The 14369-nt window shown below is 33.0% G+C and overlaps 2 protein-coding genes across 3 annotated transcripts; one reads left to right on the forward strand and one right to left on the reverse strand.

The window, feature by feature from the left end:
* The first annotated feature begins 563 nt into the window (after positions 1–563).
* Positions 564–10824, forward strand: LOC100177186 (sorting nexin-25). Of its 2 annotated transcripts, XM_026840825.1 has the most exons (22): positions 564–664; positions 723–761; positions 1149–1262; positions 1899–2690; positions 2746–2925; positions 3126–3301; positions 3602–3803; positions 4081–4174; positions 4266–4348; positions 4540–4615; positions 5320–5424; positions 5847–6041; positions 6528–6666; positions 6998–7119; positions 7507–7660; positions 8240–8385; positions 8830–8955; positions 9403–9617; positions 9878–10003; positions 10207–10333; positions 10432–10587; positions 10700–10824. In XM_026840825.1, the coding sequence occupies exons 4-22, from the start codon at positions 2107–2109 to the stop codon at positions 10760–10762; spliced, it is 3069 nt and encodes a 1022-aa protein (XP_026696626.1). In that variant the 5' UTR covers positions 564–664; positions 723–761; positions 1149–1262; positions 1899–2106; the 3' UTR covers positions 10763–10824. The 2 variants fall into 2 exon arrangements, with proteins under 2 accessions (XP_026696626.1, XP_026696627.1); XM_026840826.1 differs by having other exon boundaries at positions 625–761; positions 3617–3803.
* A 12-nt stretch (positions 10825–10836) lies between these two features.
* Positions 10837–14062, reverse strand: LOC100178746 (phosphatidylinositol N-acetylglucosaminyltransferase subunit A). The gene is made up of 9 exons (XM_002120469.5): positions 13808–14062; positions 13347–13489; positions 13052–13277; positions 12709–12856; positions 12452–12617; positions 12051–12164; positions 11515–11686; positions 11236–11338; positions 10837–11088 (listed from the first exon to the last, which is right to left on the reverse strand). The coding sequence occupies exons 1-9, from the start codon at positions 13913–13915 to the stop codon at positions 10964–10966; spliced, it is 1305 nt and encodes a 434-aa protein (XP_002120505.1). The 5' UTR covers positions 13916–14062; the 3' UTR covers positions 10837–10963.
* Positions 14063–14369: the final 307 nt, after the last annotated feature.

Consider the following 14369-nt stretch of genomic DNA (forward strand, 5'->3'; position numbering starts at 1 on the left):
TACGTCACACAAATAAAAAACAACTTAAACAACGTCTTTGGTCGTCGAATATTTAATGATTAATGACTGGACAGTTTGCCATTAATCATACGTAACCTGGAAGCGGTTTAATAATGGCAGTTTAATAATGGCAATCTAAATGAATAGAAGACTAGCTCCCAGTTTGTTCAGTCGTCACGAATTATGTGCAAAAACCGTTTGTATCAGATATACATATCATATAGTATGCAGAGCGGCGATTTTTGTTGCTTACTATTGGTATCACCAACATAAAATTTAGACACCACATTCAAAGAACCGTGTTTCACGACACCCATAAACTAGTATTGGTTGTTTAAAACACGATCAGTATATTTGAATATAATGTGGGAAAGGTATCCTGTCTTTCCCCACCCTACTATTTTACTAACACACAATTTTCCCCACCAAACAAAACCAATTTTATGGCAAAAACAACTTGTACGAAGTATTGCAGTTTATTTTATTTTAAATATGAGTCTGAATCTACTGCTACACCGCAAAATTGGCGATCCAAAAATCAGACTCGTGGTAGTTAACGTTCAAATTCTTCTGCTAATTATTGTATGTGCTCGCTTAATAAAGCCATGCTCTCTTGTTAGCTCGAAGTTGCTTCTAACAATACTCGGGTAATCACATGCATCGGGTACGTGCTTATTGTGTTGTGTATACGTGAACGTGATTTGATTTTTAAATGTTTGCAGAATGTCTTCAACTGACAAAGCTGGAGATGAACGGTCAATGTGAGTTTTGTTAACATAAACACGTTGTTTGTCTTTTCTTTAATTGTTTAGTTGGAGAATGAGAAACACGATTTTCAAATTTGAAACTGCAGTTTAATATATACGATTGTAATTCGAAAAAACTCGTTTAATTTTCCGAGTTGCTACTGTGCTCAATATTAACTCTTGCATATATATTAAATTAAATATGGTATTAAATTTTAAAAAATCGATAAAAGTCTTTATTTTTGTTTGTGAACAGCACAAACATTCCTATTACAACAGTCATGTGATAAAAAAACATCTAACTGCTATAAGCCCATTGTTTTTGCAGTTTAAAGTGTGCTTTAGTTTTAAAATACAACTTTTTCTGGTTTAAAACCGTTAGTTTGAATTATTTTTTTACAGAACCGAAGATTCTGAAGTCAGCCAGTCATTTGTATCTGGTTACACTATTATGCATATGCTCTTCTATACTTTCTTGATGGTCACCGTTCCTATATCTTCGTACTTCGTTGCAAAGTAAACATATGACATTAGTTATTAAAATAAGGGAAAGCCATAGTTAAATTTATTGTAACGCTCCAGACAATCGCCCCACCAACCAATATTCATTAATTCCTTGCTATACTTTGTACATATAAATAATAATCACCCACAAAGTTACATACATGGTAACTCGTAAGCTGGCACACGGTGTATCAACACCCGTGTTATAACAACTGTTGTTTTCCGGCCACACGAGGATAAAGTAAGTTACATTCATTCATTTATTCATTCATATAGGGATACAGCCTACTCTGGGGGGATTCCCCACTAGTTTGTAATATTCAATTCCATGACTAAATTCCAACGTGAATGTTCACATTATATTCTTATATTAGGCTATGCTATGGTTTTAAATAATTGCTTTTATCTTTAAACTTGTTTTATTGTTAAATGTTATTTTATCACAGCAAGCTAGATAGGATATGATAGATATTATATAATGCACACAGCAACATAATATACGTTTGTAATGTGTCATGTTGATTTGTTTAGGATGTAATATGATATTAATCACATTGCGGCAGTTCGCTTGTATTTGTAAACAACTGCTTGTCTACTCTACCTTTTTATTTAGTACCAGCCTATCTAATTTGGAAATGTGTTTTACAGAAACTACATATTCCAAGGTATTGTTGGCAGCTCTGAAGATGACAGTATTGTACCTTCTGCCTTAACTGCTGTTGTCATGGTGCATGTTGTACTTGCTCTCTTTGTATATTCTGCATTCAATGAGAAGATACCAGAGAAAAAGAAGCAGGAATAATTTTACTGTGATCAGAGTGGACTTCGTACTTTAGAAAAAAACTTAATTAAAACAATGATGGGAATAACTGGTTTCCATAACTCTGTATTGTATAGTTCAGTCGGGTTATTGTTCTTGGCTTTGTTGGTAATGAAGCCAGTTGTTCTTGGTGTTGTATTCAACTTGGTAATATCATTGCTTGGTATTTGTGTTGGCTGTGCTCTAGGTGTGTTAATTATGGTAAAACTTTTAAACCACCTAGAAACACATAAACTGAACGTTGAAACTACAAACACAGCAGCACAGTTGAATTCTGACAGCAGAATCTTCGTAAACCTATCAAGGTTTCAAATTCTATCTCGCTGCTACCATTGGGGAAGCATAAAAGTCACAATGCTATTTCAATCTCTGATCTCACGCCTGGCAGCTTCTCCTTTAATTAAATCTCAAACTGAGGCAAACCACACAAGGGCTAGTGTAAGGGGCAGAGGATTGTATGAAATTATACGACCGTATGGTCAAACTCCAGATGACATGTTAGCAAGTGCATATGGACCCACTGCTTACGGCACGGGATCCACGGTCTGTGTCTCGCATAACATTGATGAGATCGTCCACAGAGTTTTCGAGTACACTTACAGAGATTATGTCGAAACCTGGTAAGAAAATAAAGGATGTTTGTTGATTATAATATTAACACCACATATGCTCTAGGTATGCTCAAGTCAGTGCAGACCATGGAAATCTTCACAAAATGATTCGTGCTGATTATTGGGATGTTGTGAAGGCATTTTCTGAGCGACTTAGCAAACTGGACACTGTTAATTTAACAATGAAACGATTTCCAACCTGTTTGCTACATCACTTTGAACAACTCAAACTCACAGCAAAATCGTAATTAATTAAATTTCTTGTGTCTTGATATATCTGTCTATAGACTATTAGCAAAGTATAAATCTGTTTTGCAATTAATGTAAATCTGTTTTGCAATATTTAATTTAACATAGTTGGTAAAATTCCAAATTTAACATCTTTCAAATTCAGCATAAAATTACAGGCTTTTAAAAGTAGTTAAACACTCTGTGTTTTCACAGGAGTCCAGAAGATGTAAAACCATCCTTTACACTCCATCCCTGCCTCCGGGATCGGAACACAGAGCTTACTTTTCTTCGTCACATATGCGAATACATCCTCATCCTTACTTTACCTCCAGAGGCTGCAAGGATCTCTAGTTTAAGAACAATACTACGTGAAATTTTATCCGGATTAGGTAATTTGTAATAACTATTATATATATATATTTTTTTTTTATATATATATATATTTTCAGGTTATAATGTGTTACAATATTCTTTCCATGTTCTTCAAATGACTGGTAGTAAACGCCTTCAGTGATATGGTACAGTGAATAGATCGTATACTGTGTAACCAGGCGATACTGAGTTTGATACTGCAGTACTGCTACCATTGTACCATGTCCCTGTATGTATATTGTATGTTTGGGCAAGGCATTTAGCAGTGTATGAAATAGTATATATCTTATATTATAACAAGAATAAATGAATGTCAGTCCAATTGACAACAGCACTTCTTCCAATGGTGGACAGTTTATGTGATCCCGACTACATTAACCAAACCATATTATCATTCCTTCAATGGCGGGATACCACCCATGAAGATCATACAAGGGCGTATGCCTATGCTGCCACTTATGAGGATTTTATGAAAATAATCACAGAATGCAAAAGTGTTCCTGTTCTTCGACAAATAAGGTGTGTTAGGTGTAGTGTGTACCATATCTGCCTCTTTGTTCATGTATATACTTCTATTGTCAGTTGTTTTCTATTCGTTTGCAAATTACACTTCTTAAGGTTATAGTATGCAAACTATGCATTGTCATTATAATATAATATCTGCATTTTTATCCATAATATATACAATATACTGTTACATCTTGCATGTAATTTCTATTCAGTTCATTGAATTATATTTTGACATTTAGGTTATTGTATGCATTATGAATACTTATTTTTTGCATGCTTATTTTAGATATCGCATCATGACTGAAATAATCCATGCTACCACAATTAGTGGACTGAAAAAAGATCAAAGCAAAGCAGCAAAAGCAAGAAGCATGGATAAGGTAAACTACAGAACCATCCAAAAACAAAACCCTAAACTAAAAAAATATTCTTTGGCTATTGCTTATGTTTTGATCTTAATATTACTTACAGGGTGAACTTCTCATAAGTCGTAACCTGAAGAGGTACATTAACCAATGCCAGGTCGCCAAGCAGCAATGTGAAAAGAAAATTCGGTATGTAAATTCGTAATATGGTTTTAATTTTACATTAAAAATCTGGAAAAGAAATGCAACAAACTGTGAAATTATCTTTGAAATATTCTTGTGAAGTTTTATATGGCTAGTAGTAAATACAGGAGATTGTTTAAAATAAATATTCTGAAACCACTATGCTGTTTATTGAAAATTTATTTATTAAAATCCAGATTACTCGGAGGTGGAGATTATGGGGTTAATTACTCTCCACTTGATGGCAGTGTAGCAGGTTCATTTGAAAGTCAGGTTTGTAACTAGGGATGCACATTACAGAATAATTAGGTATTCTAGGATATCCTAGAATACTTTAATTCGAATCTAGAATTCCGAATCTAGAATTTCGAATCTTTTTATATTTATAGGAAAAAAAAATGTTACCCACAAAAGTCAGTTTATTGACCCTTTCATAGCAGCCTTGTTGGGTCATGAGCTGTAGAATGATCAAAAATTGTACTATTGGGTAGTTTTTATGTCATGAAACGTATAGCAGGCTATGAAAAGACGTTGCGAATGTTTACTCCCGAAAGTCCCACAAACACAAAAATATTTTTTTTCAAAATTAATAAGTTTCAAAAATTGTTAATATAGTATATGAGATGACGTGTAATGACGTCATTAAACAGAATACCGAATCCCGTAATTAGATTCGAATACTAAAGGATTCGAATCTCACGGATTCGAAATTCTGTAATGTGCATCCCTATTTGTAACCATTAAATTATTGTTCAATAATATTTGTTCTTGTCTTGTGTATGTTGGTATATCTATTCTATAGCTCACCAAATAAAAAAAATCAAACTTAAGTGTTTATATATATGTAAATATTGTACATTTTTTGACTTATTTTTGATATTTAAAATAAAATCGGTTCTTTTGAATAAAAAATATAACTCAGCTGTATCTATATATATATGTTTTTTTGACTTTTAAAATAAATTTGATCTTTTTAGCTTCTATCATTTGAAGAAATAATGACGTCCCCCATATCTCGCTCATTCTTTCTCAAGTATTTAAAGAAGATAGGACGTGGAGCTCTACTTAACTTCTGGAATCAGGTAAACAAAGTTGATCTGTTTCTATTAATATCTTATTGTAACCAAAATAGCAACTAACTAAGAGTTAGATATGTTTTAGTTTTATGGTGAAATATTAGCTAGTTGGGCTCAACGTATTTTGTTTTAATGTTGTTCTATATTGGTTTTAAGATATGTTGGTATGTCATAATCTGCATTTGTTTTAGAAATAGTTCGGACACATTTGGTTAAAATTGACTTTGACATTTTTCTAAAGTTTAAGAACCATTGGACTAGAAAGTAAATGTGTAAAATTTTATTTAAACGGTATTTCATTTTTATCTGTTTTATCTATAAGCGTATTTTAACAACTGTTCAACTCATTTTTTACTTTTGTAAACCTTTCCCGATTTTCGTTATCGTGACCGAAGAGACAAAATAAATTTTATTAATTCAATTTTTAGGTTGAAATAGTAAAAACTACCCAACCCACTGGGAAGGCACTGGCCAAGTTAGTCAGCTATGCTTACCAGAACCATGTTCTACAAGGATCAGTGGAACAACTCCCACTCGATATTGATAAATCCACCATGAAAGGAATGCAGGATTGTGTCATTGGAAATAAATCTCCTCAAGATTTTTTCTTGGTCCAGAAGCAGGTTAGTTGAAAAGAAATGTAATGTAACATTAAACAATTTTCATACTTTAGTTGGGATGGAGCATGACATAACATAACACAGTTTTCATACTTTTTCGTTCAAAATTATATTGATGTTTAGGAAAATCAATTTATTTGATGATAGATAGCTTTATTCTACATAGGTTTGAGAAAGAAATTTTTATTTTAAGTAAAGTTTTACTGTCATTTATTTTTACTGGTATTCCTGATTTTATGCTAATATCACATGCGTTATTTTTGTCCCATAGATTCAGATTAACATGGTTTATACTTTGTTTACTTACACACTGTTTTGTAAAGAACTAGTTTTCTCTTTCCCTTCTAAAAGTAATTTTTGTTAAATTTGTGATAAATTGCTTTTGTAAAAGCTGCAATAATTCTGAAACAAATTTCCCTTCTTTATTAAAAACAAATTTCTTTTTTGTTTCTCTTTATCAAATTATGTTACAATTTTTTTCCTGTAAAGGTATACGATTTGTTGAAGAGTGACCACTACCCCTCATTTGTGGTGAGTGATATTTATACTTACCAACTTATGCCGGAGATAAACGACTCAACTATCGATGGGAGTATGAATATTGCTAAAGAAGATTTGAATAAAACAGGTAAAATTTAACGTTTTTTGTATGTTTCGCATCGAAGTATTTTTTATGCACTCGTAACTAACCTTAGCTATTGATTTAAAAGAAATATTTATTATTGGTTGGCATTTGGTTTATTTTAGCATTAATGACATTAGGCGAGGGAAATTAGAATTCTGCAGGTTAAATTGTCACAGACGCAGTTATTTGGCTGTGTTGGTCTGGTAATTTACCAGAACTCTAAATGTTCATTAACTTTACTATAAAAACTGAAACGTTGCCAACTTGCCACTTTAAAAACCAAAACACTAAATACTTTACCATAAAAAGTGAAACTAAGCTGTATTGCTTTTAGCCTTTGGTGGAGATTGTTCATCCGATGCTTCGTTACAACGACTACGAATGTTGGAGGGAAAGCTTGAATATAAAGCACAAGCCCTTGAAAGCTTGCTACCATCCGCTAAACTTGATCCTAAGGTGTGTTGATGGTTGGTATTGTGTTTATAGTGAGCTTGCAAATTCATTTCTATACTTCTGTGTACAAATATCTGTCCAGACCCCTAGTATTGTCAAAGGTTTTAAATTAGATGATTTAACTAAACTTATTAAAAAAAAAAAATACATTAAAAAATTATTAGGTAAAATTAAATTTAGCCAATATCACTGAATATGTGGGATTATCAAACCAGATTTAACTAAACATAAGTTGTTTAACTAAAATAAAATGTTTAGTTAAAAAGAATAGAAATTGAAAAAAGTTCTAAAATTAATTTAAACTAGAAAAAAACAATATGTACAAGAACAAACTATGTAAAATTGAATGAATGTATAAATGTAACGATTATTTAACCAAAACCATTTCAGGTAACAGAGCAGTTGGAGGAAGACATAAAGATGTTGCAGCGAGCGAAGATGAAGCAGCAGATCCACATGGAGAGGACTGATGCATGGTGGGAACACATGGGAAGTTGGGCGGCAAACGTACAAGATGCTTATTGCCAACAAGATTCCTCAGAGGGTTGGTTTTATTATGCAAATGTCTAATGCTGCTATCCTTGATGCATAATATTGTTTGTTTTTTGTCTTCTGAAAGAATGATATCTTTAACCTATATCCTGCTACTATCCTGATGCCTGATTCCCCTAGTAAAGATGTAATTTAAATTTTACTGCAAAATGGTTATAATGCATATTATTTCTTTCACAGTCTTCTGAAAGGATGATATCTTTAACCTTTATCCTGCCATAACCCTTATGCTGCATCTAAAATTAAATTTTGATGCAAAATGATTACAATGCATAATATTGCTTGTTTTTTCTGTTTTCTAAAAAAGATGGTTTTTAACTTATATTTTGGTTATTCCCTTAATTCCTCTAATGCTGCATCTAAAATTAATTTGTTCTGCGAAACAATTAAGCTACTTAAACATTATCAATATTTGTCCGGTGCCGTAGCCCAGTTGGCTAACGCGCCTGCATAACCCAGAGATAATGGGTTCAAGGCTTGTCACTGCCGCAATTGTGGGCCTATGTGTCCTTGGGCAAGTTTTCCATCTACGCAAAGATAAAGTAAGTTACATTTATTCCTTCACATACAGGTTCATTAAATGGAGGTGGCCCATTGTACACCATTGTTGTGCAATGTTCTGGTGTTTCTCTGTATGAAGCTACAGACGATGTATCTGGATGGGTGGTCACCAGATGCCTCAGTGACTTCCATAATCTGCATCATTCGCTGAAAGAGGTTCGGTTGGTTTTGTATGTGTATGTGATTGTGTTTGGGAATTTGTTTGACTTGTTAAGATTTATATAGAATGTAAATCCTGCATTTATAAGGTGGTTGGTTTTGTATGAGAGTGTGGTTGTTTTTGTTTAGTGAATTTTGTGTTTGACCTTTAAGAAGTTAAGAAAGTTTACAAAAAATGGAAATCCTGCCATTATAGAGTGGTTGTTTTTGTATGTGTATGTGTGTGATTGTTTGGGTTTAGGAATTTTATGTTTAATCAATAAGAGGTTGAGATAATTTAGTAGAGTTTAAATCCTACAACTACCAAGTTTTTGTATGTACATGTGAGGTGTTTAGAGAATGTGTTTGACTTTTAAGTTGGTTTATGTACAATGTAAAATTTAAATCAATTTACAATTATAAAGTTTTAAACCAGTGTAAATTTTGAGTTTTCTTCCGCAGTATAGTTCATGGCTTCGTAAGCAAAGTCTTCCAAAACTCCCGATGTTTAGAATGAGAGGAGTATCTGAAAAGTTTCTCCTGGAATCCAAATCCACTCTCAATACATATCTGCATAATATATTAAAAGTAAGAAGTAATTGTTTATGGATTCATAGTTCACTGTGATATATTATATTAAAAAGTTGAATCTTTTTCAATTTTTTGATAATGATTTTGTCAACGTGCCTAGTTGAAATATAAGATTACAATGAAATTTATGTATGTAATTTAGGTATTATCTAATCTTTATTACTATTTCTTAAATAATTTTTTCTGTCATTAGATTAATTTTTTTATTGGAATTGTCAACATTTCTAGTTTAAATATAAAAATATGACAAAAATTATGTATTATATAATCTGGTAATCTGTATTACTATTTCTCATATAGTTTTTCTGACATTGCATAATTTTATCGAAACTCAACTTGTCAACATGTGTGTATTAAAATGTAAAAATATGTCAAAATTATGTTTTATATAATCCAATAATCTATTTAGTTTAAACTAAGTTTCTTTATTTTTTGTTTCCTCAGGATGAGATCTTGAGATGCAGTCAGATCGTCTACTCATTCCTCAGCCCAGGTCCCGACTGCACGAAGATCGGCGAGGATTCAACCTCCCAATCCTCGAAACCAACATCCAACTTTGGAGACTTCTTCAAGAGAATCCCAAAGGATGTTTTTGATCGTGTAGTGAAGCAAGCAGCAGAGGAAGAGAACCTTGATAGTTTAGATGATGATGAGGACAGGTGTCGTATCGTTTTTATTCAATTTAATAATACCTTTTTTACATGATATAATATTGGTAATAATTTTTGTCACTTACAAAAAAAGAAAAAATTCTGAAATATCTTACATTTTTTCCATGGTATTATACTGTTAATAATTTTTGTATTTTATTTATTTTTTCTGAATTGTCTTTTTACAGCATTCAGTTATCACGTTTACCGTAACATTTTTGTCCAAGAATAATGAAGTTTTTTTGATAATTACAATAACGTTCTTGCAGAGATTCTGTGGCTGCTCCTTTGTATGAACTGATCAGTGAAATATTTGAATTGCAAGGTCTCTTTCGATTCTTCAGAAGAAGTTTAATTGTTTTTGTGAGACTTGCTTTCGGTGGTAGCATAAATAGGTAAGCTTATTTGTTTCTGATCTAATTTGATTTCATTTTCCATATACCCAATACCATGGAACAGAACATTGGTGATACAAAGAAAGTGATTGCTCCACACAAGTATACAAAATTATATGAAAGAAATCAAATTTTTAACTTTGCTTTATTTTTTAATTCTATTTAGTCAATGCTTACTGCAAACTTATGTCTCTTTTCCACAGACAAGTAAGAGAAACAAGCGAATGGTTGTGCTCTGAACCCATGCTTGTATTATATCTGCAAACCTTCCTTGACTCAATGTGGCCTGGTGGGAAACTAGCGCCAGCACTGCAGGAGAGAACCGAAGACGTAAAATCTTATTCTCAACCTAATGACGTTATATTAGCAATTTTGGCGGCTATAATGTTACATTGAAAGTTATATACTGAAAATGCACATTTTTTTAGGAAAAGTTGCAGACTAAACTTGAGGTACGAGTTAAGTTGTTACAAAGCATACCAGAGATGTTGAATGGATTAGTTGGGCAGGAAAATGCAAAGCGGGGAGTTCTGAAAGTTTTCCATGCTTTGCAGGATCAAAGATTAAACAAGCATCTGTTTTATGTAAGTTATGAGAGACTGAATATTTGTTTAAAATTCTACCTATTTTCACTGCGAAGAGCAGATTTAGATTTAAAACTTTATTTTCGAATAACTATCTTGTGGGTTTTTTCAGACTCTGCTAGCTGAAATAATTGAAGAAGTCTTTCCAGAAATTCTTACTGGAAACTCCAATTAATACAATATGTGCAATACAAACTGCAAGAGTGAAAATATGAAATAAATACAAAACTTAAATTGTACAAGACCTGGTAGAATACACAGTGATACACTTCGTTTATTATGGCATTTTCCCTAAACAATATGCTTAATATATCACTTTATAAAATAATTTCCAAGTACTAAAAACAACTGCATGATAGTTTTAACAATAACTATATCAACTTGACTTCTTCTTTTGCTTTAAATATCCATTATTTCGTTGTTTTGTTTTAATCGGTCGACACAAGTTAAGTAAACAACACAGAAAGTGATTGAATAGGATAAAAAGAATGCAGATTCTCCCTGTAAAATAGAAAGTAAGCAAAGTACATAAAGGCTATAAAGAGCATAAAATAAAGGTTATTGTTTGTATAATGTAAACGCACACTTTTCTTCATTGTTTGCATAATGTAAACGACACTTTTCTTCGGATTAGAACTTAATTCTTACCAATAACTGGTCCACATCTATAAAATTTGTGAATTCTGTTGCTAAGTTGAGGTTTTGGTCGGAAAGCTGCTGCATTGTAAACTTTTTCAGTTCGTTTGGCTACCTGTAAGTAAAAATCAATGTAAAATTACATAAATGTTTGTATTAAATTAATATGGTATTTTTTGTGTTATACAATAAAGTCAAAATCCTTTTAGAACTACATGTATGCTTTAGACTATTTATTAATTTTGTTTTAATAATTTTTGATTTTAAAGACAATGAAAAATAGTATCCCACCTTGGGCCATGTATATAAAGGTGCAACCCTAAGATGCATTTCTTCCCTGGTTGGTACTTGCTTCTGTTTCACCTTCACTATGACATCATACAACGCTTGTAGCAATGAATCAACACGAGGTTCAGCAAGATGGATGAGATCGGATGGTAACACTTCAGGAATTCCACCAACACTGAAGTGGTTAAAGGTATTTATGCATTGGCATCAGTTTAATGAGTATATGTGCTGGCACAGTGGTTATGTGTATTACGGGTTCAAGACAATGCTGCTACCATCGTAGATGTATGTGTTCTTGGAAAAAGCATTTATATATATATTTTTTACTTGTCAGCCATACACTAAAAATTCGCTCAAACCATAATTCCCTACCAAGCTAAATATATGTGAAATTATTTTGTAAATAAAGCACGACATGTAGGCTTTGGAATAAAACATTCTTGTTGAGGTGATTCATTGCTACGCGAGGATAAATATGCTACATTTGTGTTTTTGTTCAATTGTTTATATTTTCTATAACTTAGGACGACATGTGTTACCTTGTACTCACAACTTGTAATCCACAGCAAGCAGCTTCAACAATTGCCATACAAAACGCTTCAGTTAAAGAGGTATTAAGAAATATATGACCTTTGTTAAGAATGTTCGGAACTCTGTAAAAACACATACGATTTTATACAAATAAATGGAAAATATATTTAGTCTTATACAGGTTGCCTTCATCAAGCTGTACAAGTTTATAAATTCCCTCTAAAAATTCTACCATGATAATGGAAGTTCTACATTTGCATAAACTTTTATGTTGCAGAAGTGGATGAATAAAACTTACTCTATCCACGCATGGCTGAAAAACAACAGTCGTTAAACACGGGTGTTCTGTTTCATACACCTCGTGCCAGCTTACGAGTTACCAAGTATGTTACTTTGTGGGTGAACCTACTTTTCATGAGGAACTGATCCAAGAAGTGTAACTCTGCTATGGAGACGAAATTGTTCCCTTGTTTCCTCAATGAGCAAACGCTTGGGACCATCACCACCAATAAGGAAATCAACATCATCAAATTTCTTACATACAGCAGGAATTATCTCGGCAAGAAAATCTATTCCTAAATCAAGGTTTTATGTTTAGATATCTGTATGCGAATGCATAATACATAAAGTGTAAACAAATTATTTTGCAGGAACTTGTTTCGAAACCTTTTCTATACACCAGTCTGCTCATTACAACAATAAGCAATCTTTTTCCTCGGTTTTCTTCTCTGGGGATAAATTCCGACGGATCAATTGCATTTGGGATCACAAAAACATCCTTGGGGTCTAAGTTTGCCCGCAGCACAGTATTTTCCTATGAGGAGTAATTGAGGCTTTAGTACATGAAACTATGTAGCAGAATGGAGTAAACTCAAATAGTGTAAGAGAGTCAACAGTTGTAGTTAGAACACCGAAAAAAGAATGAGAATCAACTTTTTTGTAGTTAGACACCAGATAAAAAGGAGAAATTGTGATATTATCTAGTATTTACGTCTTTTTTAAGTTCTACCTTGCTGGTATGGGAAACACATATGGCAAAGTTAATGTCAGTTAAAAAGAGTTCGAGAATCTTGTTTGTTACAATCGAACTTGTGTCAGCGAAGCCGAATAAAGAATGGTCAGTGAAAACAGTTCGAATTCCAAGAGTTTTCGCGTGGAACATTGTTTCGTGAGCAAGTATTGAGAAAGACGAATGTCCGTGGACGATTGTGATTTCTTCATTCAGCAATATCGTCCTGTTTTTTGTCTTTGATTTAGGTCATTGTACTTTGATATTATAAAAATATTATGCAATAATAACTAACCTTATCATTGGTAGTGTCCCTGTTATCGTTGGCAAGATGCACTGGTTATATGCAACAAACAGAGGCAAATAGTAAACCCGGAGCATACCACTTACAAAGTGCAAGCCAACCCTCTCTTCATAGGAATGTGTGATGATAATAACCTGGTATAATAACACTAGAGTTCAATAGTTGAATGAAATATTAGGGGTTGGGGTGGGTTTATTAGGGCCTAGGGGTTACATAATGATGATGCTTTTTGAGTTGCGTTTTGATCTCGTGTAACGTGTTGTATTAGTCCGTGGTGTTAGTGAAAAACCCCCCTCCCCCTTATTTGCTAACCCCTAATTACTATACCCACTAACCACCAACCCCTAAAACTTTCCACCAGCCTATTCTGCTATACCGAATGGATGTTTACTAGTGCCAAATCGGCAAATATAACATGCCGTTTCCAAAACGAATGTATTATTATGACTTACCTTGTGTCCGAGTTGAAGAACGCATTGGGATAGCTGGTAAATGTGATTTTCAACACCACCTACGTTAGGGTGGAAAAAGTCCGAAACCATCGCAATACTGTGGCGCATTCTATTTTTTACTGCACGCGGCCAGCTGTTATTACACCTCGTTTTTGTATTTACGCCATTACTAAGGTTATAACTGCCTGGAAAATTTAAAACAAACCCCCAGTGATGGGGATTCCCGTCATTCAAAAGATTTTATTTTACTCTTATCGACATCTACCGGCTATTAAAAAAGTTAAGTGAATAGGGACTCGAAATGCTACTGAGGTTTACGCGAAAATATATGTCGAAATTAAAATATTCTACTAAAAATCGATTCTCCTAATGTTAGTTATTTAGAAAATACCAAAGTTATATACTCTGTTTTTTTTTCAATGTCCGCCTCATCCAGAAACATGGTGACATATTACGTGATCCTATGATACGGACTGAAAATTATAGTCTATTCTCGCAGTATGCTCACTAAAGTAAAATTTTGTCCAGACACGTATTGTCTCTTTGTCTCATTTAACCGTGT

Source organism: Ciona intestinalis, chromosome 2 (assembly GCF_000224145.3).
Source record: "Ciona intestinalis chromosome 2, KH, whole genome shotgun sequence".
Lineage (NCBI taxonomy): Eukaryota > Metazoa > Chordata > Ascidiacea > Phlebobranchia > Cionidae > Ciona > Ciona intestinalis.

Bases quoted from the DNA above. Each gene is read 5' to 3' on its own strand.
- LOC100177186 (XM_026840825.1), top strand. From the start codon at position 2,107: ATGATGGGAATAACTGGTTTCCATAACTCTGTATTGTATAGTTCAGTC. The intron at 4,349-4,539 runs GTATGTAAATTC...ATTAAAATCCAG, and splicing joins CAATGTGAAAAGAAAATTCG to ATTACTCGGAGGTGGAGATT. The intron at 10,334-10,431 runs GTAAAATCTTAT...ACATTTTTTTAG, and splicing joins TGCAGGAGAGAACCGAAGAC to GAAAAGTTGCAGACTAAACT.
- LOC100178746 (XM_002120469.5), bottom strand. From the start codon at position 13,915: ATGCGCCACAGTATTGCGATGGTTTCGGACTTTTTCCACCCTAACGTA. The intron at 12,857-13,051 runs GTAGAACTTAAA...TACTCCTCATAG, and splicing joins GTGTTTCCCATACCAGCAAG to GAAAATACTGTGCTGCGGGC. The intron at 11,687-12,050 runs GTAACACATGTC...TAACCACTTCAG, and splicing joins TTACAAGTTGTGAGTACAAG to TGTTGGTGGAATTCCTGAAG.